Source organism: Sturnus vulgaris, chromosome 7, assembly GCF_052056855.1.
Source record: "Sturnus vulgaris isolate bStuVul1 chromosome 7, bStuVul1.hap1, whole genome shotgun sequence".
In the NCBI taxonomy this organism is placed as follows: domain Eukaryota; kingdom Metazoa; phylum Chordata; class Aves; order Passeriformes; family Sturnidae; genus Sturnus; species Sturnus vulgaris.
The window spans coordinates 32,491,470-32,517,488 of record NC_142249.1 but is presented as its reverse complement, the minus strand read 5'-3'; the positions used below and the strand labels follow the sequence as shown (position 1 = coordinate 32,517,488).

At 42.7% G+C, this 26,019-nt stretch overlaps 1 protein-coding gene across 9 annotated transcripts; it reads left to right on the top strand.

Moving 5' to 3' along the window:
- The first annotated feature begins 64 nt into the window (after positions 1 to 64).
- Positions 65 to 24,097, top strand: MUC13 (mucin 13, cell surface associated). 9 transcript variants are annotated; one of them, XM_088168313.1, is made up of 16 exons: positions 65 to 4,458; positions 7,715 to 7,777; positions 8,959 to 9,021; positions 10,317 to 10,379; positions 10,940 to 11,002; positions 11,675 to 11,737; positions 13,163 to 13,282; positions 14,193 to 14,299; positions 15,908 to 15,963; positions 17,289 to 17,440; positions 18,712 to 18,840; positions 19,961 to 20,072; positions 21,108 to 21,145; positions 21,656 to 21,743; positions 21,951 to 22,155; positions 23,017 to 24,097. In XM_088168313.1, the coding sequence occupies exons 1-16, from the start codon at positions 4,395 to 4,397 to the stop codon at positions 23,065 to 23,067; spliced, it is 1,437 nt and encodes a 478-aa protein (XP_088024439.1). In that variant the 5' UTR covers positions 65 to 4,394; the 3' UTR covers positions 23,068 to 24,097. The 9 variants fall into 9 exon arrangements, with proteins under 9 accessions (XP_088024439.1, XP_088024442.1, XP_088024441.1 ...); XM_088168316.1 differs by lacking the exon at positions 10,940 to 11,002; XM_088168315.1 differs by lacking the exon at positions 11,675 to 11,737.
- Positions 24,098 to 26,019: the final 1,922 nt, after the last annotated feature.

Here is a 26,019-nt window from a genome sequence, read left to right as displayed (position 1 = left end):
TTATACATCTAATTCAGAAAATAAGAAATTGCATAGAAAAGAAATTGCATAGAAAAGAAATTGCTTTTGTTCTTCTGATGGTGCTTCCTGATCGAATAGCTAAATTGAAAAGCAAAGAGGAAATGGGTATATTCTGTTAGTTGTGCCAAACAAAATTCTGCTCAGCTGACATACAAGTTATGTTCTGATACATTTATCTTGGTGGCACGAAGCAACTCAGTCTAATTTTAATTTTTCCTCAGTTTAATTTTTGCTGAAACTGGAAAAGTTGTGTGTTTATGTGTGTGAGTGCATGCTGGAGGAGAGGAAAACCTCAGCAGAGGCAGGTGCAGCAGGGCTGTTTGCAAGGGCAAAGGACTGGGCCTGACCACCATGAGATCAGTCCTGTCCCAGTAAAAACCACCAGGGACAGTGAAGAATACCCAGCTGAGTGTCTCTCAAAGGAAGAAGGAGGGCACCTTGAATCCAGATGAGCACCAAGTCCAACTCGGGCTGATGAGAAGAGGCATGATGTGGAAGAGCATCTGGAGCAATGGCAGGTAGGTTCATTTGGGACAATTTTTTCCTGTGTTGCTCCAGGGCAGTACAACTGTGACACCAATCTGATGGGACTAAGGTGGGATTCTTCTGTTCTGTGAAATGTTAGGTGGCCACTTTGGACACATAATTTGGCTCCCCCACAGTAGTCATGAAAAGAGACACACGTGCACAAAGAGTAGCTCACCCCATGGTAAGAGATTGCTCACCATGACTATTTCATGTTAATCTACTTTCTCTGTGATACTGGTATCTTTTAGGAAATTAACAGCATAAAAACACGGGTCACAACATTTCCATGGGACTAAATAAAAGATCTTTGGGCTTATGGACAAGCACACCATGCCAGTGCCTCTGAGACTACTGAATGCATCCATAGTGTGTGCCCTCACTCTTGGGAACCACCTGAAAAGAAGTCAAAGAGCATCTGCTTCCCCTGATTATATGTGAATCTGTATTCATAGCTAAATCTTTGATTTAGATTTCTGAAGTTTGGTTTTTTTTTTTTAACTTTTGGCTAATTAAAATATATATTTCTACTTATATATGTCATATATAGTGAAGTAACCAAATTTACATGAAATAACAAAATACATAGGAATCTAGTAAGGAAAAACATTGAAAAATGTGCAGGAAAAAGTTTTGAGCTGATGTACATAAAGAGCTGTAAAAGACAATTTTTCCTACTTTATGTCAACTGACAGCATGATTGCCTCTTGATTTACCCTTTCTAATAGATAGATAAGGCCCTTTACCTTAAATATTTCTGTTTCCTGCCATAAACAAGTATTGACAATAGAGCAGCTACTGTTACTAAATATAGCATATTTTTTATTCCGTAATAATTGCTCAGTGTTCTTGATTGTCATATCTGAGTTTTGATAAACAACAGTTTGATTTTACAGCCTCTGGAAAGTTATTGAGTTATTTCTGCAAAGTAAGTTTTCTCTGTAGTTCCTTGCAGGACATCACAATTGCTGTGGCTGTGTTAGTCTGTCTGGACCAACAGACAACTTTTTATTGTCTAAATGTGTGCTTAATGACTTAATTAGTAAGTGCAGCTGCTATTTCACTGGTATCAGTTCTCCTATTTCATTAATTCTCTGTTCTCCTAAACCACCCTACCTCTGTAATTAATTCCCCTACAAATCACCAAGCAATGGGGCACATAGAGCCTATCACCTTCTTTCCTGGAGTGTGACCACTGGTGTGTCACAAAATGGACAGGGAAGGGCAAGCAGAGATGAAAACTTCCAGTCTATGAAGATGTATGTCTGTTCAATGCATTATTTCCTGGAGGAGCTTTTGCATTGCAAATGACTCACACTGCCAATGTGATTGTAATAAATATAAACAACCAGGTAGGAATGGTAGTAAATTTTAAAAATATAGGTAATGCACCAGCTCCTGATGTGCATTCACTGTACAGAATAGTTTTAATGTAGTCTCTAGTGTAGGCAGAAAAGCTGCATCATTTACATCTGCTGAAGACCTGGGCCTCATTTTTAATAGTGCTCTGAGAAATTCTTTTGGTCCCACACATTTGCTTCACAGCCAGCAGGGAGATTTTAAGACCTGGATTAATCTAGCTGTACCTTGAGGCAAGATTGGAAAATCAGAATGTATCATAAAGACTGAAGAGTGTAAGTCTGGGAGATGGACATTGCCAGAAGGATGGGTGACATGTAACTGTGCCACTGTTCAAGAGCCAGGTCTGTCCTCTTCTGCACACTCATTCCCACCTGAAGCATTTACTGGGTTCTGGGGCTCGCAGCACTGAAATGTGTTATTCTAACAAGACTTTGGGATTAGTTTTGGGATGTCCCCTGAAGCTGGGAGGGTGGTGGTAGCCTGAGGCAGAGGCTGGACACTGGCCAAGCAGGTAGGTACAGTGCATTGGGAAAAAATTCCCAGACATTTCCTTCTCTTATTGTGTCAGCTTCTTGGTAAAGCAGTTTTAAGGAGGGGCCTGAAGGAATTGAGTGATCTGTGATGGGCAATGAGCATGGCAGGGAGCAGCAGCAGGGCAGGAGCTGAATCCAGCATGGCCTGAAGGAGCAGACAGAGGGAGAGGGGGGCTGCCAGGGTGTCACTGTGGAGCCTAGGGGTAGGCGTGGGGAGCAGGTTGCACTGGAGGGACTTCAGGGACAGAGACACAAAGGAAGGCACAGGCAAACCACCCTCCCCCCAATTTCAGGCTTAGCATCCTGAGCAGGTTCGCAGAGGGACAAGGTCACTCATTCCTTGTGTCAGCAGAGGCACACAACCATTTTTGCTGTCTGTAAGCCAGCAGAGTTTCCTGGTTTAGTGCAAGTTAAAAGTTTAAGCCAGCCCGAAGCTCAGGAATGACTTGAATAATACTTCTGCTCTCTCTCACCCTCCTTCATTCAAGGAGATACACCCTCTCAATAGAGGAGATTACCCAAGACTGCATTTCTTGTTCGTAAAACAGAAGACCAAACAAAAGCAGATGAAGGGAGAGGCATTTCCCACACTGAGTTGTTATTTGGCATTCAGTAGTGTGTTCATAGCCTGCTGTGTTGCTGGCAGTGGGGTCTGCCAGAGGAGACCAGCTACATAGCCTTTAGAAGTGGCATTGCAGGGGTTACACTAATGGGTTGTTCATCCTTCTTTTGTCTGATAATGATGGCATAACCTGTGTTTACTTCAGAGAAGGGCTTTACTGGCAGTTGTGGCAGGATACAGTCACTCAGACCTTCAAAATGAGAGAAATTACACCTTTGCCTGAAAAGAAGGAACTGGACATCACTGATCTGGCCCAGCTGATCTCAAGCAGTGCATTTTACTGGAGCACAAAGCAGAGCAAACACTTGGAGAACTTGGGCAGGGGAGGCAGCTAAGAGAGACTTTGGGATAACCAAATCCTGCCCACAGGGACCTTTTTTCCCATCTTGGTCTCTCACTGGCTTCCTGGAGTGTAAAGTTAAAAAGTCTCAGTCTCCAGCCTGTTTTCCCCACATCACAGCAGTGTTACTTGCTTCACGGCTTTCTAGGCTTTTTGTCATTTCTAGATCTGCTGCAGGCTTTGTGCTCCAGCCTGACCATCCCGGTTACAAATGTCTCCCTGGCAGGAATACACTTCCTCTCAAGAAAGGGAGGCTGCCACTCAGATAAAGACAAAAACACCTGCTGGCTGTTCTGCCTGCTCCTCCTTCCCTTCTCCCATCACTTTACAGAGCCTAAAACACACATAAGAGGGCAGCAAACAAAACAGCCATGATCACTGCCAGAAGGACCATCAGTCCTGTTTCTTTGATGTCAAAAGTGCAGGTGTTTTCTGTTTCTTTTTAACCTGTTAAACAATAAGAAGTGCTTTAGCATAAGATTTTGCTTATAAGAAAAAAATAATTGGAGTTTGAGGAATGAAGCTTGTCTGTACTGGTAACTTATTGCAAGGAAAGTGAGCATGTGGATCACAGGTACTCTTTTCCAAGTGCATAATTAGCATGCCTAGGGATGGGGTCACCTCTTCCTCTTTCAGAATAGATTATACTGCAGCCTTCATTTATTTTGCACGGAAGGTGCTGGTATGGAAAGCTGGCAGGGAATAGCTGGTGCACTGTCAGTTCCCATGTCAGCTTATTTAGCAGTAAATTCCTTATGTCAACAGATCTCAAATATTTATGACTTAAAGAAAGAACGCTGCAGGTCCAGAAATCTCCTCCCAGCCAGAGGAGGAAAGAAAACACCGCTTGAATTTATCATTTGCCACTTGCCACCATGACGTCAGCTCAGGGCTGAGCTCTCTACCTGTGGCTGGGACCTTAAATGAGCTGATACCAGAAGAGAAAGGCACTTTCTCTTAGGCTCAGCAGCAAGTGGCAGCAGCAACAGAAATGGCAATGAGACGCTCTGTGTTCCTCGTTGTGTGGCTCGGCCTGGTGTTGAGCGTTTTGAAAGGTAAGAACCATTATCTTCTGTTTTGTGATTTATCAAGGCAGCTATTGTGTGGCAGTGAATGGATTTTCTAGTACTTTCAGCAGCTGTTGAGAAGCCAGTTGTGATACACAATTCAGCATGTCTAGATTTTGATTAATTAATGATGAAAGATGTCACTGCAAGCCAATGGCTTTCCTTGTTAGCAGAACAATGGAAAATCACTGGCACTTATGATTAACCTAATTAAGCCTATTCCAAGAGCAGTTTTCAGGACTTTCATACTAAACCCAGTAATTCAAGCTCTGTTACAGTCATAACAAAAGGTGCAACTGTTCCACCCCAGTACCTTTTTGGCCAGAGGCTCCTTAACCAACCAGTCTGGAAAGCAGCTCGCCCTGAGCTGGCTCACAGAGCTTTTGTTCCTTCCTGTTAAATAAATTAATGGAAACATAACCACCAGCTTTCAAGAGGGTTGCACTGTAGTCTGTTCAAACTAAAGGTGTCATTCCTTAAGCCACTTCGTACATTTTCAGGCATTGTGCCAGAGTTGGTAGTTGCGGGCCAGAGCCTTCAGCCAAACTTGCCTTTTCCTGATACTCAGTGAGAGGTATGAGGGGGTGAAGACATTAGCAGAAGTAAAGCATCTATATGAAGAGTTTTGTAGCAACTTGAAGCTGTGAGAAGATAGGAACTACTAGCTAATACAAAGATAAAATTGCAGAGATTTCAGCAGAATTAAGACCTGTTAAGCTTGCAGCAGGTGGCAGACAGTTGTGGGTCTCTGTTGACTGCTGTGAATGAACAGATGTATTTCCAGCAACATCCACAGTGTACTACAGACCAATTTTCAGCCGTAAATTTTAAGCATAGAAGTCTTCAAGATTGTCAGTTGGTTGGTTTTCTGATTGGAGGCTTGTAGGTAACAGCAAGATGTGAAAAATCTTGTGCCAAGACTTACTGAAAGCAATACCCACTTTTCACTTGATCAGACTTTGCATCAAGATAAATCTGCCCAGAAACCTTTTTCATTCTAAGCAAATACTGTAAAAGCTTTGCAGGATATGTCAATTTGAATAGTACTGGCAAAGGCCCTGCCCTGCTCAGCAGCCAGATGTCTCTGCTATTGTACAACCTTGGTGGTAATATCCATTTCTTTATCACAGTGGTAATGCCCAAGCCCATTAACACAGCCTGTTTCCATACATAGAAGGTTAGATCTAGGCACACAGAGCCATAAATTAGCCACCTTTGCTCAGGTTACCTTTGTCAAGCCCATCCACAAGGTTCAACTGCAGCTCATGCACTCTGCTGGCACCATGGATTCTGTTCTTCCTGAGTCCAAAGGGTACTACTGGACAATGGCAAGCCAGAACCTCCCTGCTTTAACATTTGTAAAAAAAGCATTAGCCTTGTAACAGGTTGTTGTTTCAATCTATTGCCTGTGGCCACCAGAGATTCATATTATCACTGCTATGGGAAAAATATCTATTTACACTAACTGGGAAACAAACAATGCTGTTTATAGAACTCAGTGACCAGTGGAAGCAGGAGACCTGACAGGGAACTGGCACAATTGTTTCCCCTCCACCTAGAGGAGGCTAATGGATGACTTGTCTTTTGCATGTGCCTTTTCTATGTGAGATACATTGACCATCAGAAAAAAAGTGTTGAAGATTTTCCTTTGGAATTTCAAAGCCCTATAAAGCTCTAGAAAAGTGGAGTCTATTTTTCAAATATCTGCTGAGATGTGTACAATGTTATAGTGACAAGGATTTTAGCCACAAATACATTCGTTTTTGAGCTGCATGCTTTTAATGCTTTATATAAATAATGATTGCAGCAGCATTCACTGACAGTAAATGAGTTTATATATAAAAATAATATAGAAATGATTAATTAATAATAATACTTAACTAATCAAGATTAAAGTTAGATTACATAATCCAAACTGGCCATTTGTCAGTATCAGACATTTATCAGCAAGGCTGGTTTAAAATTTGTTCTTCTTACATCTAGGAAAAACAAAACGAACAAACAAAACCCTAGACTCTGAACTCATTCTTTGTATCAAGAGTTGAGAATAACACAGGTTAAATAAAACAAAACTGAACAACTTAAAAATTAATAACTAAAATATTTTGGAGGAGTAAAAGCAATAACAAAGGCTTTGGCAAAACCAAAGTGTGAGGAAGTACTTTCACCAATTGACTGGTATCAGCCCAGTTTCCTTTATTCAGAAATAATGATGGCAGGGAAGGAATAGAAAGAGAAAAAAAAAATGTATACTGTCAGAAATGCATAGATGTGTAGTCCAGGGAAAGTCTAGATACTGCTGATGATGATCTAGCAGAAGCAGCATTCCTGGAACAGAAATAGCCTGCTGTCAATGCCCACATGAATCTCTTACAGCACAGGAGTGTGTGTTAACAAAGGCAGTCATTCTCTCACTGCTCTGGAAGAGTATAGATGGAGTTTTAAAGGATGCTCCAGTAGTGCTGAGTGCAGAGGCTGTGTGCTTATGGATAGGATGCAACAGAGCCTGCTCTGACTGCCAGTGCTGCAGGGAGAAATGTGTGTTGAGCCTACAATTCAGCATTAGTCACCTGGAGGAGAAAGGCAGGCAGGGTACCAACCTGCTACTGTAAGGAGGAGTCCAAGAGCAGGGTGTGAGAGAAGGACTGTGTGAGAAAAATAAAACGAATGGGACACAAGGCCTGAGGATAGACAAAAGAGTGGGGTAGGGTTGCTGAGAGGTTGGGCTGCTCAGCCACACGCAGGTCCTTCCCATTTATCAGCTCATAAAATGTCCTGAATGCAGAGTTGGAGGAAGCTGCTCTTTGTGTGCTTGGTGCCTTTGCCTCCTGCATCAGGGCTGGATAGAAGGGGATCCCTGTAGATATGTCCAGGGGAATGGCGTGACCAGATCCTGCAGGGAGCTGTGCCTGAAGCTGGTTGCTGCAGGATGTGACAGCTTTGGCCACCACAACAGTGGCCATAAAGCACAGATAAGCTGGGGGCACCACAGGGTGTGTGAGGTTCTTGTGCTCAAGCACTGCCATTGAGGGACAAGGGGGTCATGGGCACATCAGGTGACACAGGCATCTCAGCCACTGAGAGCCAAGTGGCTGGGCAAGGCTGATCAGGGCTTTGACTGCTCTGCCCCACAAGGATCCAGTGCACTAACTTGCTCAGCAGTTGTCCTACACACACAGAATTGTCCAAGGCTTTTTGAACAGACACTGCTAGGCAGTGCTGCCATGTCTCTTCTCTTCTTCAGCCAGCACTACTGAAGATGGAACAACTACTGTGACAGCAGTGACGACAAGCTCAGCAATTTCAGGTAAGGAGCAAAAATGCTCAAGCAGCTTTTTGCAGGGAGATTTTGGAGTAAGCAGGTTCCATGGAGCTCTGTAGCCTCCTCAGACATGATGGAGTTGCCCTGCTTGCGTTTCCCAAGTTCCTCTTCCAAAGGAGACAAAGCTGCCCAGATGGTGGCCATGAATAACTTCCACTCTTGCATCTTTTCCTACTGGCCTTTGCTTCAAGGCAGAAGTATTGGGAAAGAGTTGAGGAGGCTGCTCTTTGTTTGCTTGATGCCTTTGCCTCCTGCATCAGGCCTGGATAGACACCAAGCTGTGGACACCTCAGTGTGTGTGATGTTCTTGTGTTAAAGTGCTGCTACTGGGGGACAAGGGGGTCATGGGCACATCAGGTGACACAGACATCTCAGCCACTGAGAGCCAAGAGGCTGGCTAGGCTACTCAGGGCTTTGACTGCTCTGCCCCACAAGGATCCAGTGCACTAACCTGCTCAGCAGTTGTCCTACACACACAGAATTGTCCAAGGCTTTTTGAACAGACACTGTTAGGCAGTGCTGACATGTCTCTTCTCTTCTTCAGCCAGCACTACTGAAGATGGAACAACTACTGTGACAGCAGTGACGACGAGCTCAGCAATTTCAGGTAAGGAGCAAAAATGCTCAAGCAGCTTTTTGCAGGGAGATTTTGGAGTAAGCAGGTTCCATGGAGCTCTGTAGCCTCCTCAGACATGATGGAGTTGCCCTGCTTGCGTTTCCCAAGTTCCTCTTCCAAAGGAGACAAAGCTGCCCAGATGGTGGCCATGAATAACTTCCACTCTTGCATCTTTTCCTACTGGCCTTTGCTTCAAGGCAGAAGTATTGGGAAAGAGTTGAGGAGGCTGCTCTTTGTTTGCTTGATGCCTTTGCCTCCTGCATCAGGCCTGGATAGACACCAAGCTGTGGACACCTCAGTGTGTGTGATGTTCTTGTGTTAAAGTGCTGCTACTGGGGGACAAGGGGGTCATGGGCACATCAGGTGACACAGACATCTCAGCCACTGAGAGCCAAGAGGCTGGCTAGGCTACTCAGGGCTTTGACTGCTCTGCCCCACAAGGATCCAGTGCACTAACCTGCTCAGCAGTTGTCCTACACACACAGAATTGTCCAAGGCTTTTTGAACAGACACTGTTAGGCAGTGCTGCCATGTCTCTTCTCTTCTTCAGCCAGCACTACTCAAGATGGAACAACTTCTGTGGCAACAGACACGACAAGCTCAGCAACTCCAGGTAAGGAGCAAAAATGCTCATGCAGCGTTATGTAGGGAGATTTTGGATTCCATGGAGCTCTGTAGCCTCCTCAGACATGATGGAGTTGCCCTGCTTGCGTTTCCCAAGTTCCTCCTCCAAAGGAGACAAAGCTGCCCAGATGGTGGCCATGAATAACTTCCACTCTTGCATCTTTTCCTACTGGCCTTTGCTTCAAGGCAGAAGTATTGGGAAAGAGTTGAGGAGGCTGCTCTTTGTGTGCTTGATGCCTTTGACTCCTGCATCAGGCCTGGATAGACACCAAGCTGTGGACACCTCAGTGTGTGTGATGTTCTTGTGTTAAAGTGCTGCTACTGGGGGACAAGGGGGTCATGGGCACATCAGGTGACATAGACATCTCAGCCACTGAGAGCCAAGAGGCTGGGCAAGGCTGATCAGGGCTTTGACTGCTCTGCCCCACAAGGATTCAGTGCACTAACCTGCTCAGCAGTTGTCCTACACACACAGAATTGTCCAAGGCTTTTTGAACAGACACTGTCAGGCAGTGCTGACATATCTCTTCTCCTCTTCAGCCAGCACTACTCAAGATGGAACAACTTCTGTGGCAACAGACACGACAAGCTCAGCAATTTCAGGTAAGGAGCAAAAATGCTCAAGAGCTTTTTGCAGGGAGATTTTGGAGTAAGCAGGTTCCATGGAGCTCTGTAGCCTCCTCAGACATGATGGAGTTGCCCTGCTTGCGTTTCCCAAGTTCCTCTTCCAAAGGAGACAAAGCTGCCCAGATGGTGGCCATGAATAACTTCCACTCTTGCATCTTTTCCTACTGGCCTTTGCTTCAAGGCAGAAGTATTGGGAAAGAGTTGAGGAGGCTGCTCTTTGTGTGCTTGATGCCTTTGCCTCCTGCATCAGGGCTGGATAGAAGGGGATCCCTGTAGATATGTCCAGGGGAATGGCGTGACCAGATCCTGCAGGGAGCTGTGCCTGAAGCTGGTTGCTGCAGGATGTGACAGCTTTGGCCACCACAACAGTGGCCATAAAGCACAGATAAGCTGGGGGCACCACAGGGTGTGTGAGGTTCTTGTGCTCAAGCACTGCCATTGAGGGACAAGGGGGTCATGGGCACATCAGGTGACACAGGCATCTCAGCCACTGAGAGCCAAGAGGCTGGGCAAGGCTGATCAGGGCTTTGACTGCTCTGCCCCACAAGGATCCAGTGCACTAACCTGCTCAGCAGTTGTCCTACACACACAGAATTGTCCAAGGCTTTTTGAACAGACACTGCTAGGCAGTGCTGCCATGTCTCTTCTCTTCTTCAGCCAGCACTACTGAAGATGGAACAACTACTGTGACAGCAGTGACGACAAGCTCAGCAACTCCAGGTAAGGAGCAAAAATGCTCAAGCAGCTTTTTGCAGGGAGATTTTGGAGTAAGCAGGTTCCATGGAGCTCTGTAGCCTCCTCAGACATGATGGAGTTGCCCTGCTTGCGTTTCCCAAGTTCCTCCTCCATAGGAGACAAAGCTGCCCAGATGGTGGCCATGAATAACTTCCACTCTTGCATCTTTTCCTACTGGCCTTTGCTTCAAGGCAGAAGTATTGGGAAAGAGTTGAGGAGGCTGCTCTTTGTGTGCTTGATGCCTTTGACTCCTGCATCAGGCCTGGATAGACACCAAGCTGTGGACACCCCAGTGTGTGTGATGTTCTTGTGTTAAAGTGCTGCTACTGGGGGACAAGGGGGTCATGGGCACATCAGGTGACATAGACATCTCAGCCACTGAGAGCCAAGAGGCTGGGCAAGGCTGATCAGGGCTTTGACTGCTCTGCCCCACAAGGATTCAGTGCACTAACTTGCTCAGCAATTGTCCTACACACACAGAATTGTCCAAGGCTTTTTGAACAGACACTGTCAGGCAGTGCTGACATATCTCTTCTCCTCTTCAGCCAGCACTACTCAAGATGGAACAACTTCTGTGGCAACAGACACGACAAGCTCAGCAATTTCAGGTAAGGAGCAAAAATGCTCATGCAGCATTTTGTAGGGAGATTTTGGATTCCATGGAGCTCTGTAGCCTCCTCAGACATGATGGAGTTGCCCTGCTTGCGTTTCCCAAGTTCCTCTTCCAAAGGAGACAAAGCTGCCCAGATGGTGGCCATGAATAACTTCCACTCTTGCATCTTTTCCAGCTGGTCTTGATGCCAGGGGGAAGCATTGGGAAAGAGTTGAGGAGGCTGCTCTTTGTGTGCTTGATGCCTTTGCCTCCTGCATCAGGGCTGGATAGAAGGGGATCCCTGTAGATATGTCCAGGGGAATGGCGTGACCAGATCCTGCAGGGAGCTGTGCCTGAAGCTGGTTGCTGCAGGATGTGACAGCTTTGGCCACCACAACAGTGGCCATAAAGCACAGATAAGCTGGGGGCACTACCGTGTGTGTGAGGTTCTTGTGCTCAAGCACTGCCATTGAGGGACAAGGGGGTCATGGGCACATCAGGTGACACAGGCATCTCAGCCACTGAGAGCCAAGAGGCTGGGCAAGGCTGATCAGGGCTTTCACTACTCTGCCCCACAAGGATCCAGTGCACTAACCTGCTCAGCAGTTGTCCTACACACACAGAATTGTCCAAGGCTTTTTGAACAGACACTGTTAGGCAGTGCTGCCATGTCTCTTCTCTTCTTCAGCCAGCACTACTCAAGATGGAACAACTTCTGTGGCAACAGACACGACAAGCTCAGCAACTCCAGGTAAGGAGCAAAAATGCTCATGCAGCGTTATGTAGGGAGATTTTGGATTCCATGGAGCTCTGTAGCCTCCTCAGACATGATGGAGTTGCCCTGCTTGCGTTTCCCAAGTTCCTCTTCCAAAGGAGACAAAGCTGCCCAGATGGTGGCCATGAATAACTTCCACTCTTGCATCTTTTCATGCTGGTCTTGCTGCAAGTAGAATGTGTTGGACAAGATTAGAGGAGGCTGCTCTTTTTGTGCTGGGTTCCTTTGCCTCTTATAACAGACAGGGACACAAGAGGATCCCTGCATAGAGGTGCTCAGGGCTGGGAGCTGGGGCACACTCCGACATGGGGCTGGGGCCAGGAGCCGTGTCACTGGGACCGTTCATGTGTCCATCCCAGGAGCTCTCCATACTCCTCCATCTTCCATCCCAGTAGGGCCTTTCCGTGTAGGTAAAATGTCCCCCTTTAATGCTGTATCTCCCTGCCACTCTTCCCTGAGGGCCCTTGCTGCAAGTGGAATGTGCTTGGAATAGTTCAGAATTGTTGTTGCTTTATTCTAGGGATCTTTTACATCCAGAAAAAAAAAAAAAAAGGCTTCAGTAGGTTCTCTGGAAAAAATATTTGGAGATTAGCCTCATAGAAAATGAAAATTCATTACGTGTTTTACCTTTTATTTTTTGGGGTGTGAATGAGAATTCCAATTTTTTTCCCCATTTCACAGAAAACGTCTCATCTATGAGAATGTACTTATGAAGTGAAGTGTAAAAAGCCAGGCAGAGTGAAAAACAGAATTTGATGTATTGGAAGAGAATTGTATTTACCATCCTGTATATAAGATATATAGAAATATAACTTTTACTTGCTTATTAACCACTTAAATTTTGTATAGACATAAAATATGTACTCTAAAACCTTACAGAATATATATAATTACTCAGAGAATATATATTATTATGATTCACTTTGGAGCCTTCATATTATCAATGTGTCTGCAATAAAGGCCCAGTGCTATGACACTGTCATAATAAAGCAAGTAAACCATTGCAGTATTCAAGACACGCAGGCTGTTGTAGTCTTTTTATAACCGTCACTGGTTCTGGCAAGCCTTGATATACTTTCTTTCTTTGATTTGGTTTTAGTTGTATTAAGTAGAGTTGAACTGTGAATGCTCAGTATGACAGATAATGAATTTCAGCCATACTCCATGTCCTAGCTGTGATATCCTGCTGCATTGTGTAGGGAAAACAGTTACTATACCTTAAACAAGCAAGATATAACTGTTTGCTCTGCAAGTGCATCTATACTCTCTAAAACATACCTGGTTGATTCCTTTCATAGAAGTATATATGAACTATTCAATATATGAATTACTTTATGTATGAACTGGCTGTTGCAAAATTCACAGAAACTCTAAAGCCAATTTCTTTCATCTTGGCATTAGTGGACTTCTGCAGTGGAGATCCTTGTGGACAAAATTCGGCTACATGTATTTCCTTAAACAGCAATTATACTTGTGTGTGCCAATATGGATTCTACTACAGCAATGAGAACTGTCACAGAGGTGAGTTGCAGAAGGGCATCAATGCTTTCAGTTACCTGCTCAGGTTAATTTTACTTCCCATATATAACTTGTTTTCATGTTATAATTGAAAACACAATCAGTTTGGGAAAGTGACTGCTGAGTGATTTCTTGCTTTGCAGACAGCCACTCCTACCTACAGTGACCTAGATTGCTATCTCACAAAACAATGACAGTCAAAGAGGTTAATGTTCTAGAAAAAGGAGGTGAATTCTCTGTCAGGAGTGCAGGGGATTAAAATGAGTGAAAAGCAGAAAAAAAATGCAAATGTAAACCTGACATCCATATTAATGGCAACAATTTAAAAAGGTCCAAACTTATGAAGGCCTGCGAACAACCAGATTGACTTTCCCCATTGTTTAACACTCATCAGAGTCCTGTTGAAATGCATCTCTGAAATGATTCTGATGGCCAAGCATGTGAGAAAATAGGGCCTCTTATTTAGGGATAAGCAAGCAGGAATCTCAAATTTACTTGTGAGGCTTAAGGTAGATTCTGAACTACTTTCTCTGTATACCACAGTAAACCACATTAGCTGCTTAACGACTGCAGATTTGGAGTCCATAATATACATTTTTTCTCACTAAATTCTGTAACACCTCTCAAAGAGTCTCTTTTAGCTTCAGGTCGTGCTGACAGTTTAATGTTACTCAGTTTCATAATCAGGACAGATTGGTTGGGCCCAGGATCCTGCCTTCTTCCCTGGCAGCCAAAGTACATCCCCCATTGTGACTAAATTGATTTGTCCTCTACTGATCCCTCCCATATATGAAAAATAGCACTGATTTCCTTTCTGTATTGTATTTTCCCATCCCTGAAGGCTGGAGAACTCTAAGGTGAAACTGGACTTTCTTGAATGTTTTCTGATTTACACTCTTTATTCTCATTCCAGGGAAAGTATTCCCAGCAACCATTGCAGTGAACACAAATTACACTAGTAGTCTTCAAGATGTAAATTCTACAGAGTATGAAGAGATGTTCACCATGCTATCACAATTTGTGAGTGACGATGGTTTTTTCCCTCCATATATTTAATGCTATACTGGATGTCATGCAGACAGAGAGAACACACCCTCTCTAATGTGGGGCCTAGAAAAGTCACACTCTACAAGAGATCTACTTATTTCAAAGAAAGCTTCACATTAGTTTAGACCTATTTATAAAAGACTTGAACTTTGCCCTCAGATGAGCACATGCATGGCTCTTGCTGAAAGGAAGGGAATCCCTGAAGTAATATCTGCATTTTTAGTACCACTTCTGTTCTGAGGAGTTCTCACATAAATTGCTCTGCATCTTCCACCTTCCCTATGCAGAAACAATGGGGCTGAATGAAGTTTTCCAGCCTATTGAGTTTCTCCTCTCTACTGTTTGCTGAAGGCTTATTAATACTCAGTGGTATGAGTAAAAATGAACAACTTTAATTTTTTTTAAAGAAAATTATTGGTTACACACAGCACAAACTTTTCCAAATGACTGTCTTGCTGTACCTAAATACTGAATAATAAGCCTCTTCCATAAGTCTGCCAGTATTAGTATTTTAATGTTTTTAGTAGAATGGATACTGCACATTTTTTTATCATTCTATGATTATACATAAAATCTGGTAATAAATTTCCTGGAGAAATAAGATGATCAGTTTAATTTATAATGCCATGTTGAAGTAAGTGGATTCGCTTATTTCTCTTTCCGGCAGTAAGGAAGAATAGATATGCAACTCTACCAGATATCTGATTGAAAAATATTAACCAGATGTTAATCAGGAATCATAAAAAATGGTTATCAATTGATGCTTATTATTATATTGATTACTATGAATGTTGTATCAGAAAGCGACCAAAAGCTGTTCCTCCAGAATGTTAAAAAATATTTTATCAATTTGTTTGTCCAGCATTTTTTCATGATATGGCTACAGAAGAGCATCGTATGTAGGACTAAAATAGACACATAATAGAATGCAAAAGTGAAAATAGCATAGAAAATAATTTGAATTTTATTACAAAGAAAGATGGATACTTTATTTCAGTTGAATTAGACATCTTGTCCTCTTCTTATGGTGCCTCCTGCTTGTGTGGCAGTTGAAGGCAGCTGCCTCCTCTGGTTGTTCCCTGCTTCACATGGGATGAGAGAGAACAGTGACTTTTCTTCTGGTCCTGTTCACCTCCCAATGCTTTCATCAGTGCTTCTTTCCACAAGATCAACCCCTGATGATCCCACTTCATTGTTTCTCAGGGACATGTGCTATCTGTGCGGAGGTCAACTTCTCCCTCTTCCCCCTACTTGTACATAGACTAGTGCTGTGGAGACACCCTCCTGAGCAATGAGTTTGCAAAGGGGTATCTGTAACTATCAGCCAGTTAACCCAGCCTGACATTCATTCTCCATCCCTCCACTGCCCTCCCATATTCCCTGTTCTTCCATATTCTACAGCACCACCCTACTGTTTCTCTTCTGCAATACCTTGCCTGGTGGATTTCACACATCACCTTACTTTATTTGTGCCTGTAGTAGCATGCTCTGTATTAAAACTTTACTGCTGAAGCCTTAGTGGTTCATGTGATTTTTTTCCCCAATGCTTGCCTTGAACTCCAATTTCTTTCTCTTCTACAGTTTAGAGAGGCCTTTGAAAATCTAAGCTATGTAGAAACTGTCATCTTGAAAATTCGGTAAGTTTGCCAGTTTGTTTTTTGCACAGTACACATTTCCCACATACCCCATTTTAATCTGTTTCCCGTGAAATTCTCAGTTCAATAAAAGATATGGGATGAGATCAGCTCAGAATGCTTCCCCATAAAGGAGGGATCCTGGCTGAGACAGCTCCACACTGAATGTCCTGCTTCTAGCACCATGTAGGATACAGCACTGTGCTGTAACTACAGTCCCTGTCATATCTGACATGTCTGAAATTCCAATGGTTAACTCTGAGTTCCTATGACCGCTAAGAGTGCTACCCTGCTTGGAGTCCCAGTTTAATTTAAAAACCACCCTTGTTACAGGAGGCATAGAAAATGCCTTTTATTGTGCATTTATTGGTGTCTCCTGATGGCAGGTTGAGCAAAGATGCTACTGAACGGGTTGTGGTGACTATAGCTGTGGGCACGGATTGCTGGTCTAGGTAGGGATGAGGGATGTTTCTCTTTTCCCATCCCTATCTGTACAGGTTACTGTTACTGTCCCCAGAGCCCTGCCAACTTCTTTGTGTTTCCTAACCCCCATCAAGCAAAACCTGGCATGCTAGCACACAGTGTCAAGCCTTCCAGTACACTCCAGGGATTAAGAAGCAAAGCAAAATGTTGTTCTAACAGAGTTGTGGGGGCAATAACTTCCAGCAGAGCAGTTGTGACATGGGGCACAGTAACACCTCAAGGAACTACAGCAATCTGCCACTTAAAGATATCTGTGTGCATATCCTGGCAGCATGAGGTTTTGCAGAAGAACAGGGAAGTCACTGTTCTCCATCTCATGCCAGGGCAGTTGCTGTGAGCTGAACCCAGCTCAGATCGTGTGCAGTTTGCACAGATACCTCTACATCACAAAGAGACCCTTCTGCATTCATTGTGGTCATACCCTGAATCATCCTCACCATGCTCCAGGGTGGGTTCTCCACATCATGCCTGGGTGACACCACATGCTGATGGAAGCATGTGAAAGTTAGGATCTAACAGACGAGGTTCTCCATACTGCAGCTGGCTTGAGGTTAACCCAGTTAGAAGATGTCAGCTGTGACTCAACAGCACACAAAGGAGCAATGTTTGTCAGCATTAAATCCAGCAGCTACCTATTAACACCCGGAACAACTGGAAAGACGGCTGTTAATATATTCCTGAGCAAGACTTACACTCATTTTCTGGTCTCTTGGCAGCTCCCTACATTATAGGAAGAAAGAGGAAGAGAGGGAGATTAGGCAGAAATTTTCTCTCATCTTTGCATCTAGCTTTCTATCCATATGGATTATGTAAAACTTTTAAACAGTACTCTCTGTCCTTTTCAGATCTTCAAGCAAAAGCAGAAATTCTGTTCCAGTGCATGTAACAGTGTCAAACCTCTTCATGTTGAACTCATCTGCAGATAATGCCACAGTTTATTCTGCAATAACAGCTGCAATAGAGAATGGAAACTATTCATATGTGCATTCTTATGTCGGTATGTAGCTCCTTGCGAGGGAAGTCATTAATCAGCAAAAACAGAGGTTCTTGAAACCTGGTTGGAAGATATCTGTGGGCATAGAAGCCCATCAAATCATAAACCTTGTTGTTTTTAAGGAGCTGAATGTTCAATCTTGGGTAATTTTGAAGATTCTATCATTCAGTGCTAGGCTCTTTTGTTTTATTAAGGCTTCCTACTTCCTGTGTAAAGAAGAGGAAAATATTCCCTGGTAAGCAATACCGTGGTGGTTCTAACCTGCTGCATGTTAAAAAAAGTGGGAAAAATCAGGATAAAATACATATAGGTAGATATTGTGCTTCTGAGAATAAGCCAGTATTTTGATGGCAAAACAGGATTAAACTCTCTCTAGACTTCTCCCATAATAAGCCATGGTAATTGAAATGAGACCTCACTGGTTAGATACTGAGCTAAGGGACTTGTTGATCTAAACCAATGAAGTCTTGTACTATTAAAGGTGTAATACTGGGAGAAAGAGTTTCTAATTAAAATAAGGACTTTTTTTCTCTCTTTTTTTAATATAAGTACTTATTTTGAAATCAGCTTTCTTAAAAGGCATAGCTAATAATTAAGAGTCCATTTCATGGCTTAAAGCCTGAGTTTAGTCTCTGAAGGTGACTATATCCACCTCAGCTGTGAGAAGGGAATAGGAAACCACTGGGAGCTCCCAAGGCACCAGTGCAGTTACATCCCTCTACAGCATAGGCCATGCACTGAGGTCTTTCAACCATTCCCACCACAAGGCCATGGATCTAAAGAGCAACACGCTGGGCAAACAGGGTACTAGTGCTGCTCATGAAATAAGCTGCATGCCCATGTTTCTATCTCTCCAGAACAGTATGGGATCTGGGTCTCACAGTTCGGTTGTGGGAAAAACTAGGAGAATAGTTATGTTTTTTCTCTGTAGGGTTTTTGTTATTTTAAGGTGAGCCAGAAAGTCAGTTTTCAGAATATGAATATGAAGGGAAGAATGTCCCTTTTCATAAACTGAAGCCAGGAAGGTTTGGAGGTAGTTGTAGAAGGCTGAGAAACAGAAGGTCAGATGTGATGGAAACAGGACCTTAACTGGTAAAGAGCAAGGAGGGAAAAAAAGGCTGGTCCAAAAGCCTGCAATATTGATGTCCCAAGGAAAGGACTTACAGTTTTTTTCTATTTAGAATTACTAAATAAATTGATTTGTGATTTACTGGGCAAGTGCACTGCTTTCTATGAAAGGGTATTGAGGTTTGCTCCCTCTTTCTCTTTTAAAGTGGAAAAAAATTGTGATATTTATGAATGTGATGATAAAACCACAGTGTGTGAAGAGGACGGAGGGTTTCCAGAATGCAGATGCAAACCCGATTTAGCAAAGACAGAATGGGATGATCGTTCTTGTTCAGGTAAGAACCTTGCTGCTTTATCTATCCCTGAAAGGCTAACCTGCTTATTCCCTGTCTTGGTCCCTTTTTGAGAAGTGTGCTGGGCCAATGTGCTGACCTCTAAATATCAGGGAATGTGCATCCTGCGAAGAAAACCATAGAAACACATACTCACATTTCACTTTGAACGAATACGTAATTTTATTCCAGTAGAAAAAAATTATTAAAACTTGATAAAATCATAACTGAAAACAGTGAGTAGGCAAGTCCTTAACTGCATTGTTAGAGTCCTGGTAAGAACTGAAACCTAAACAGGTAAAGGATGGAGCAAATTGAATCCTATACTCACAGCTTTCTCTGTTAGGACATATTTTGGGAATAAATTATACATGTTACTTGAAGGGAGCTGAGAGAATTGGAAGTCTCATGGTGCACTACAATGACCGGTTAAGGCTCTGTCCCTTGTTCATAATTCTAGGTTTACATTACCTGGATTTAGGCAGGCTTTTTTGAGAAGAATTATTTCTGTCATTTTTGGGAACTGTTAGTTGCTATGTTTTGTTTTTACTTTCTTGTTTTGAGTCTTTTAGTCAGTGCTCTGTTTATATTTTAGCTACTCTCCAAAGCCCTGTGATGTACCTAATTTTCTTCAAAACACCTTATTTTCTTCTTATGGAAACTAAAATTTTCACACTACAGAAGTAAAAAAAAAAAAGTGTAAGATGTAAGATTTTAAAAAAAATAACAAATAATTAAAAAAAATCATTATAAAGTTATTAAAGTTGCTACAATAAATCCCAGTGAGATGTGATCCAGTGTAGGCCTTTGTGGTCCCATGCCTGTCTAAAACTGATACAGTTTGCCATACAAATCATCTGCTGTGAAATATTCAGGCCATTGCTTGCCTATGGAAGATGCAGCCTAGCCAGATTTCCTTTTTGATGAAGCTGGATAGTTTTAAACACAGCCTGTTTACTTCTAATTTTGTGATTTTATATTTTAGTTTTTGTTTTACATAGGTGCAGTCCTAAAAAAGCCATTCTGATGTTTTAAAGCATATGAGAGGGGTGGGTGTGTTTCTAGAGCAATAAAATAATCTCCTATCTGCAATTCACTCATCTTTTTCTCCCTGAAAATACAGTTTGCAATGTAACCTGTTCCGTAGAGGCAAAAAAGCACTGTGTAAAAGAAAATGATGTTCCAGCATGCAAATGTATGCCTAACTTTAAAAATGAGTCTGGAGAGTGTGTGGCGTGAGTATTCAGCTTCTTACTGCACTCCTGGGTTGTAGGGGAGAATAACATCTGTCCCAGTGCCAGCTGCAATCCCGAACAAACTGCAGCTATGTGAATCAGAGAGGTGCCCGAGGGGCATAGCAGGTGGACAAATTCCCATGGTGTCACAAGTTGTGGCGTTTTTACTCCTTGGCATTAGTCCTTTGTGTGCACTCATAACACCTCAGAGAAAAGGCAAGGAGACCCAAGGTCAGCAGAGTGAGTGGAGAGGATAAAGCACTTCACCACATAAACACAAACTACTCCAACAGCGTGCCTGAGCCATGGGAGCTGCTATGCTGAAATATGTAGTAAGCAACAGGCACTAGAGCAAGACGTGCCTCCAATCCCTGGAATGTTTGCAGTGGTATAACTTTCAGACCTATGTTATTCCTGCTTGTTTTTTGCTCTGAAATTATTTCTATCAGCTCAGGATCAGAGCAGAACAATGGTGTTTGCTGGTGAGGCCGCGTGAGTGACTGGTTGTGGTCCGCTCTGGTGGATAAACAGAGAGACTCACTCCCCATGTCCATTAATTCAGCTCTTTTTGTAGTTATTACTGCTGCAAATTGGACATTTCTTATAATAAATTTGATATATATTAAATATAAGAAACTACTATGGGAGGAAGATGAAGTTGCCAGTCCTTATAGACATTATATTGAGGCTTTTGTTAAAGACATTCATGGCAATTCCAAATGGCTCAGAGGTGAAGAGTTTAGTTCTTTAGAAAAATTAAGTCCCTTGAACATTTTTCAGACTGAGAACCTGAAACTTTGAGTACCAAGATCACTAATTACTCTGAAAATCTCAGATTGTTTCACTCTAATGAAAGTAAATAGTTTAAGATTAAGAGGAAACCTGTAAAGAATACACTTTGTGGAGAAATTTCTGGCAAAAGGGGGAAATATACTATTGTTTTGAGATCATAGAATCATAGAATGGTTTGGATTAAAAGGGACCCTAAAAATCATCTTTTCTTCCTTTCCCCTTTTTCTTTTTTCTCTCCTGTAGTTGTTCATTGGGCTACTCTGGGGAGGAATGCACTGACAGTAAGTATAAGAATTTCTTATTTTTAACTATGGTCTTGAAAAATAACTAGTAATTTTTAATCTGTCTGAGGTAACAAAAAAGGTAGGAGCCTTTAGAGGTACCACTATTCTTCATTTATAGAAGGAAAATGTTAGGGGAAAAAAAATTGAAATTTCTCTGTTGCCTTATGTGCCTAAGGCATGAGAAGAGCCTATTTGACACCTAACTACACAGTTTAGTATCAATACTAGCTTACACAACCCCTACATCCTCCCAGTGGTTCCTGTCCTTCACCTATAGCTATGTGTAAAACGATTCAGTGCATGACCTTAGAAACTAGAGCTGGGGTCAAAATAGCCATCCATAAGAGATGGTCTTTAATGCAGATCCTTAATTTACATCTTTCTGTGTCTACAAAATGTAAGCACCAGGAGCCTGGAAATAAATCCTTCCCTACCCTTTCCCATTTTCCAATATTCACTGAGAGTTATTAATTGTCACGTTTCTTGTTTGCTGTTTTTTCCCCCTAGATACCAAACTCATTCTTATAATAGTGGGCACAGTGCTTGGAGCCATTATCCTGATTTTGGTGATAGCAGTCTCTGTTGTTTCAGTCAGGTAAGAATATTTCTTACAGTTGAATAGAAACTGCATTACTGAGTGTTCATAATAAGGGTTTTGCATTAGGCAAGCTATAAAAATCTGTTCCATGCTTCAGAATGGGACTGAGCATTCAAAATAAGGTGGGAGTGGACAAATCAGTAAGTTGGATTTAATAAATAAGACCCACTAAAAAGTCTTTTTTTTCTTTCATCTCCTCTGAAGAGCAAAAGACAAGCAAAATCCAGAGAAGAGGAGCCTGGTAAAGTCAGGGTATTCTGACATGAATACCTCTGATGATAGACCAAGCATGTTCCCGAGGGTCCAGACCACTTCTGGCCATGCAAACCCAGGATATCAGCCAAACAACCCCTATGAGATGCGTTCCAATTATAGAGATCGTTTTCCAGAGAGGGATTATGATGATTTGGTAAGTATTTCACATAGTCCTGTGGGAATGGAATTCCTGAACAGTAGCACTGTGGGCTACAGACATTGTTGGAACCTAAGCTCCCCTCTGTACATCCTCCCTTGGTTTAGAAGGCCAAAGCAATATAAAGACACCCAAACAACTGTAGCTGCAGCTGAAAAAAATTCTTAATACTGAAATTTTCCTCAATGCAGAGATCAGCACTCATAAAGACCTTTCTAAAGGCCCAGTATTCATCCTTGAGCTACAGGAGGGATATGTGAAAGGCAAGGTTCAGAGCAAGAGCTTAGCTGCCCAGTGGTGTGCTGTGTCACAGGATATTTGCACTGGCCAAACTCATCCCTGAGCACAGGAGTACCTGCAAGCATCACAGACTGCTACCACCTGAGCTGCTTTTAGGCTGCTGAAGAGTCAACAGGTGCTGCAGTGGCAGCTCCCAGCCTCATGCAAGGCTAATAGCCAATTTAAAGTGGGACTGATGCCCAAGGGATTGTGTCCTCCCAGCTGCCTGCTGCTGCTCCTCCACAGCAAGAGCATCTGCAGCTGTTGCAGCATTGAAGAGGGGAAAGGTGTGAAGTGCCAAGAATAATATAGAACAGTTCTTGCACTGCTGTAGCACAGGGGAGCCTGGTCAGCAAGGCATGTTCTAAAGAAAAAAAAAAAGAAAAAAAAGGTCTGTTTTATCCTTTAATTCTGCAAGAGAGCCATGGAGGAAGCAGAGGTTTGAGATTAGCTCAGTTTGGGTTAATAACACCAAGGTTGTGGGATCAAACTCTGTATGGGCTAACATGCAAGTGTTGGACTTGATGATATTTGTGAGTCCTTATTTCTCTTCTTTTCTTGTCTAAAATTTCCCTGTAGTACGACATATCACGGGAGCCCAGGGGCTTCAGGATGCAGAGCAGATACTGAGTGACCAGAGCAGTAGAAGATGACTGCCACAACACTGGGTCAGAGCAAAGAGTTTCACAGCCTCTCACCAATGCAGTTACTTCAGCAGAAGAGACAACAATGTCCTTAACCCCAGATTCTCTCAAGATTTTCTAGAGGAAGACTCCTGCTTGAAAGAGATTATGGACAACTTTGAAATAAAGGATAAATGTTAGAGAGTAAGGAGAAGAAGACTTATTTTAAAAGAACTAATGTGCTCCCATAAACATTAGACTTCTTCAACGAGGCCAGTACATTGGCAAGAGAGTCAGTGTACACAAGATATCAGGATTTTAACCCTGCTGGTTTTCAGTTCTTCTGGAAGATGGTCCAGGCAATACGTGTGATGCTTAAAACCATCAGTACCCCTAGCTTCACTTGGATTTGTGCTCACCTAATTTAAACTACAGCTTTGGGCAGATGAAAACTGTTTTTCATGAGAACCTGACCTGTTTCACTTTACTATATTAGATACAGGTTTTTTCACCCTCCTCAACCCCCCAGTATTTCCCATCTGAAAGCATTCTGTTCAGATCTCTGCTGACATGGGGTGTGTGAGACAATGGCACTTGTCTGACCTTTTCCACAGCTTCCTTCCCAATACAATGGCAAGATACAATACCTTCAAACAAACACTATTCTTCTTCATCTTGCAAAACTGCATTGATTTTACATTTTTTAGCATCTGTGGAAAGTGCTAGCACTTTTTTTTCCTTTGCAGTCTTTATGTTTGAATGATAATAAGCTTGGTGTTTGGGATTTCTTAAAATTTCTTATATACAGTCAATAAATCTGTCTGTAAAATAATTTGTATGTTACTGTATTTTACTGAGTGTGCATTATCTGTTGACTGGAATTAACATTATAATTATATAAAATACTTATATGCACCCATCTGTACATATATTTATAGGTTACAATCATTTAAAGCATCACTTAATTCTGTTGTATTTTGTGTTTTGGTTTTTATATATGCAGATTAACTTTTCCTATTAAATATTATTTTTCTCAATACCATGGCTTTGTTATCTTCCTCCCAGTGATTTAAGTGTTTTTTTTAAACTCTAGAGACTATTTTATGTTAAAATTTGTGCAGTGTTTAGACACAAGTGTGCACAGACTAGTTACATCAGCACCCAGCTTTCACTCAGAAGTTCAGAAATATTATTAAGTATTAATGAAGTTAAAATGTTTATTGTTGTGAGACTGGTACCAATATCCTGTGGTTGTTTTTGGTGGGAACTGGGTAGTTAGTGCTGGATCTCCTTTGAAAATGCTGGACAAACTGCTCTATTTGATGGCAGCTGTTAATGGCCCAGAGGAAAAGAAGTGTCTTTCAGTTTAAATTACAAGCTTGGGGGTCCGTGGTAGGGAACACTGTCTGTGGCTGCAGAGATTACCAGGATGTCCATGCAGATGCTTGTTTCCAGTCTCATCATGATCAAAGCCAGCTCCCACTTGCCAGTTAAGTGATTGAAAGCTGGGTCCTAAATAGTCCTAATCTTTCTCTTGTGGCTTCTGTAGCAAAATGAGGCGGACACTGTTTTCTCAGAAGTAGCTGGTGAGAAAAGGTGCCATTTTCTCTCTGTTGTTTTTCTGAGCGTTCATTGTTTCTTTCTTCCCGTTCACTCCTGTCCTCTCTGCTGCTGTCACCTGGCTGCACAGCGTCTGCCATTGGCAGGGTTGTAAGAGTCCAGGTTCTGGTGGCCTCAGCCAACCCCACCATCTGTGTGCATCTCTGCACGCTCGGCGTGGCTCCGTGGAGCAGGGCTAGCTGGATTTAACTAGTCATGATACCTTGTTCAAAGGGTGGGGAGGGATTTGGTCTTATTTTCTCTGCTTTTCCTCTGGGAGGAGCAAAACAAGGCACGATGGTTACTCTTATCACAAGAGGTAGAGAAACCCATTCTTCTTCCAGCTAGAAAAGCCCTGCAAGCTGGACAAGCTCCCTCCCCCAACAATTTAACGTGTGGCCCCCCATGCCTGCTACCCCCTTCTTTTTCTCTGAGCCCTGTGTGTCTCCATGATAACCTGGGTGAAGGAGATGCTTCCAGCTTCTAATCCTTCTGCTCAATCCTTTTCTTTCCCCCTTTTCTCTGACTTTTCAGCAGCAGGAAGAGGTTCTGCTGTCTGCAGCACTCTGTTAACCCCATGCAGACTCCACTCTGGGGAACTTTGCATGTGATGAAACACTGGAAAATGGATGGGAGAAAGGCAGAAACTGGCCGAAAGTCATGAAGCTCAGCTTCATTCAGGTTCAGCTGGCTATTTTTGCTTGGATATCTCCTCCTCCCAATCTTTGGGCAGACTGAAACTTGGGTTTACATGGAGCTGAATAAAAAGGTTTTTCAATATCAACGGCAACAGCCCACTGAAATGGTCATCGTGGTCTTTCACTGAGGTAAATTTCCTGGCTCCATGCATAAAATACATGTAACAGTAATCTGCTACATAGGCAGGTGTGTTATCTCCCATTCTTTTGCAAAGCAACACAGGTTGGAAAGGCAGCTGAATGCTGAACAAGAAACTTTAATGCAGTAAAACTTTATGAAGAGTGTGATATCCCCGGCATGTGTTATCACTGGTAATAAAAGCAGCAAAAACACCCAGGTGTTTGCATCATTTTACTGCAGAGGAATTTTAATTGCTCTAATTCAAAGCTAATTTCTGCAACTGCAACCAGTTGTCATTTAGCCCGTGTTGGGGAGGGACTATCAGATACCAATGAGACCTGTTCCTTTTTAGCATATCAAAGGCTGCTACAGTTCTTTTATCTGGACTGGAATTCTGTACCGAAAGGGCAAACTCCCAGATATTTCACTTCTGTGTGTCTATTTGCAATGTGTGATTATTCTGGTAAATGTGATAATGGAAAATGCTGTTTGCTGAGTTTTATGACTGCTGCCTCTTGACTCATGCTTTGTTTCTCCTGCC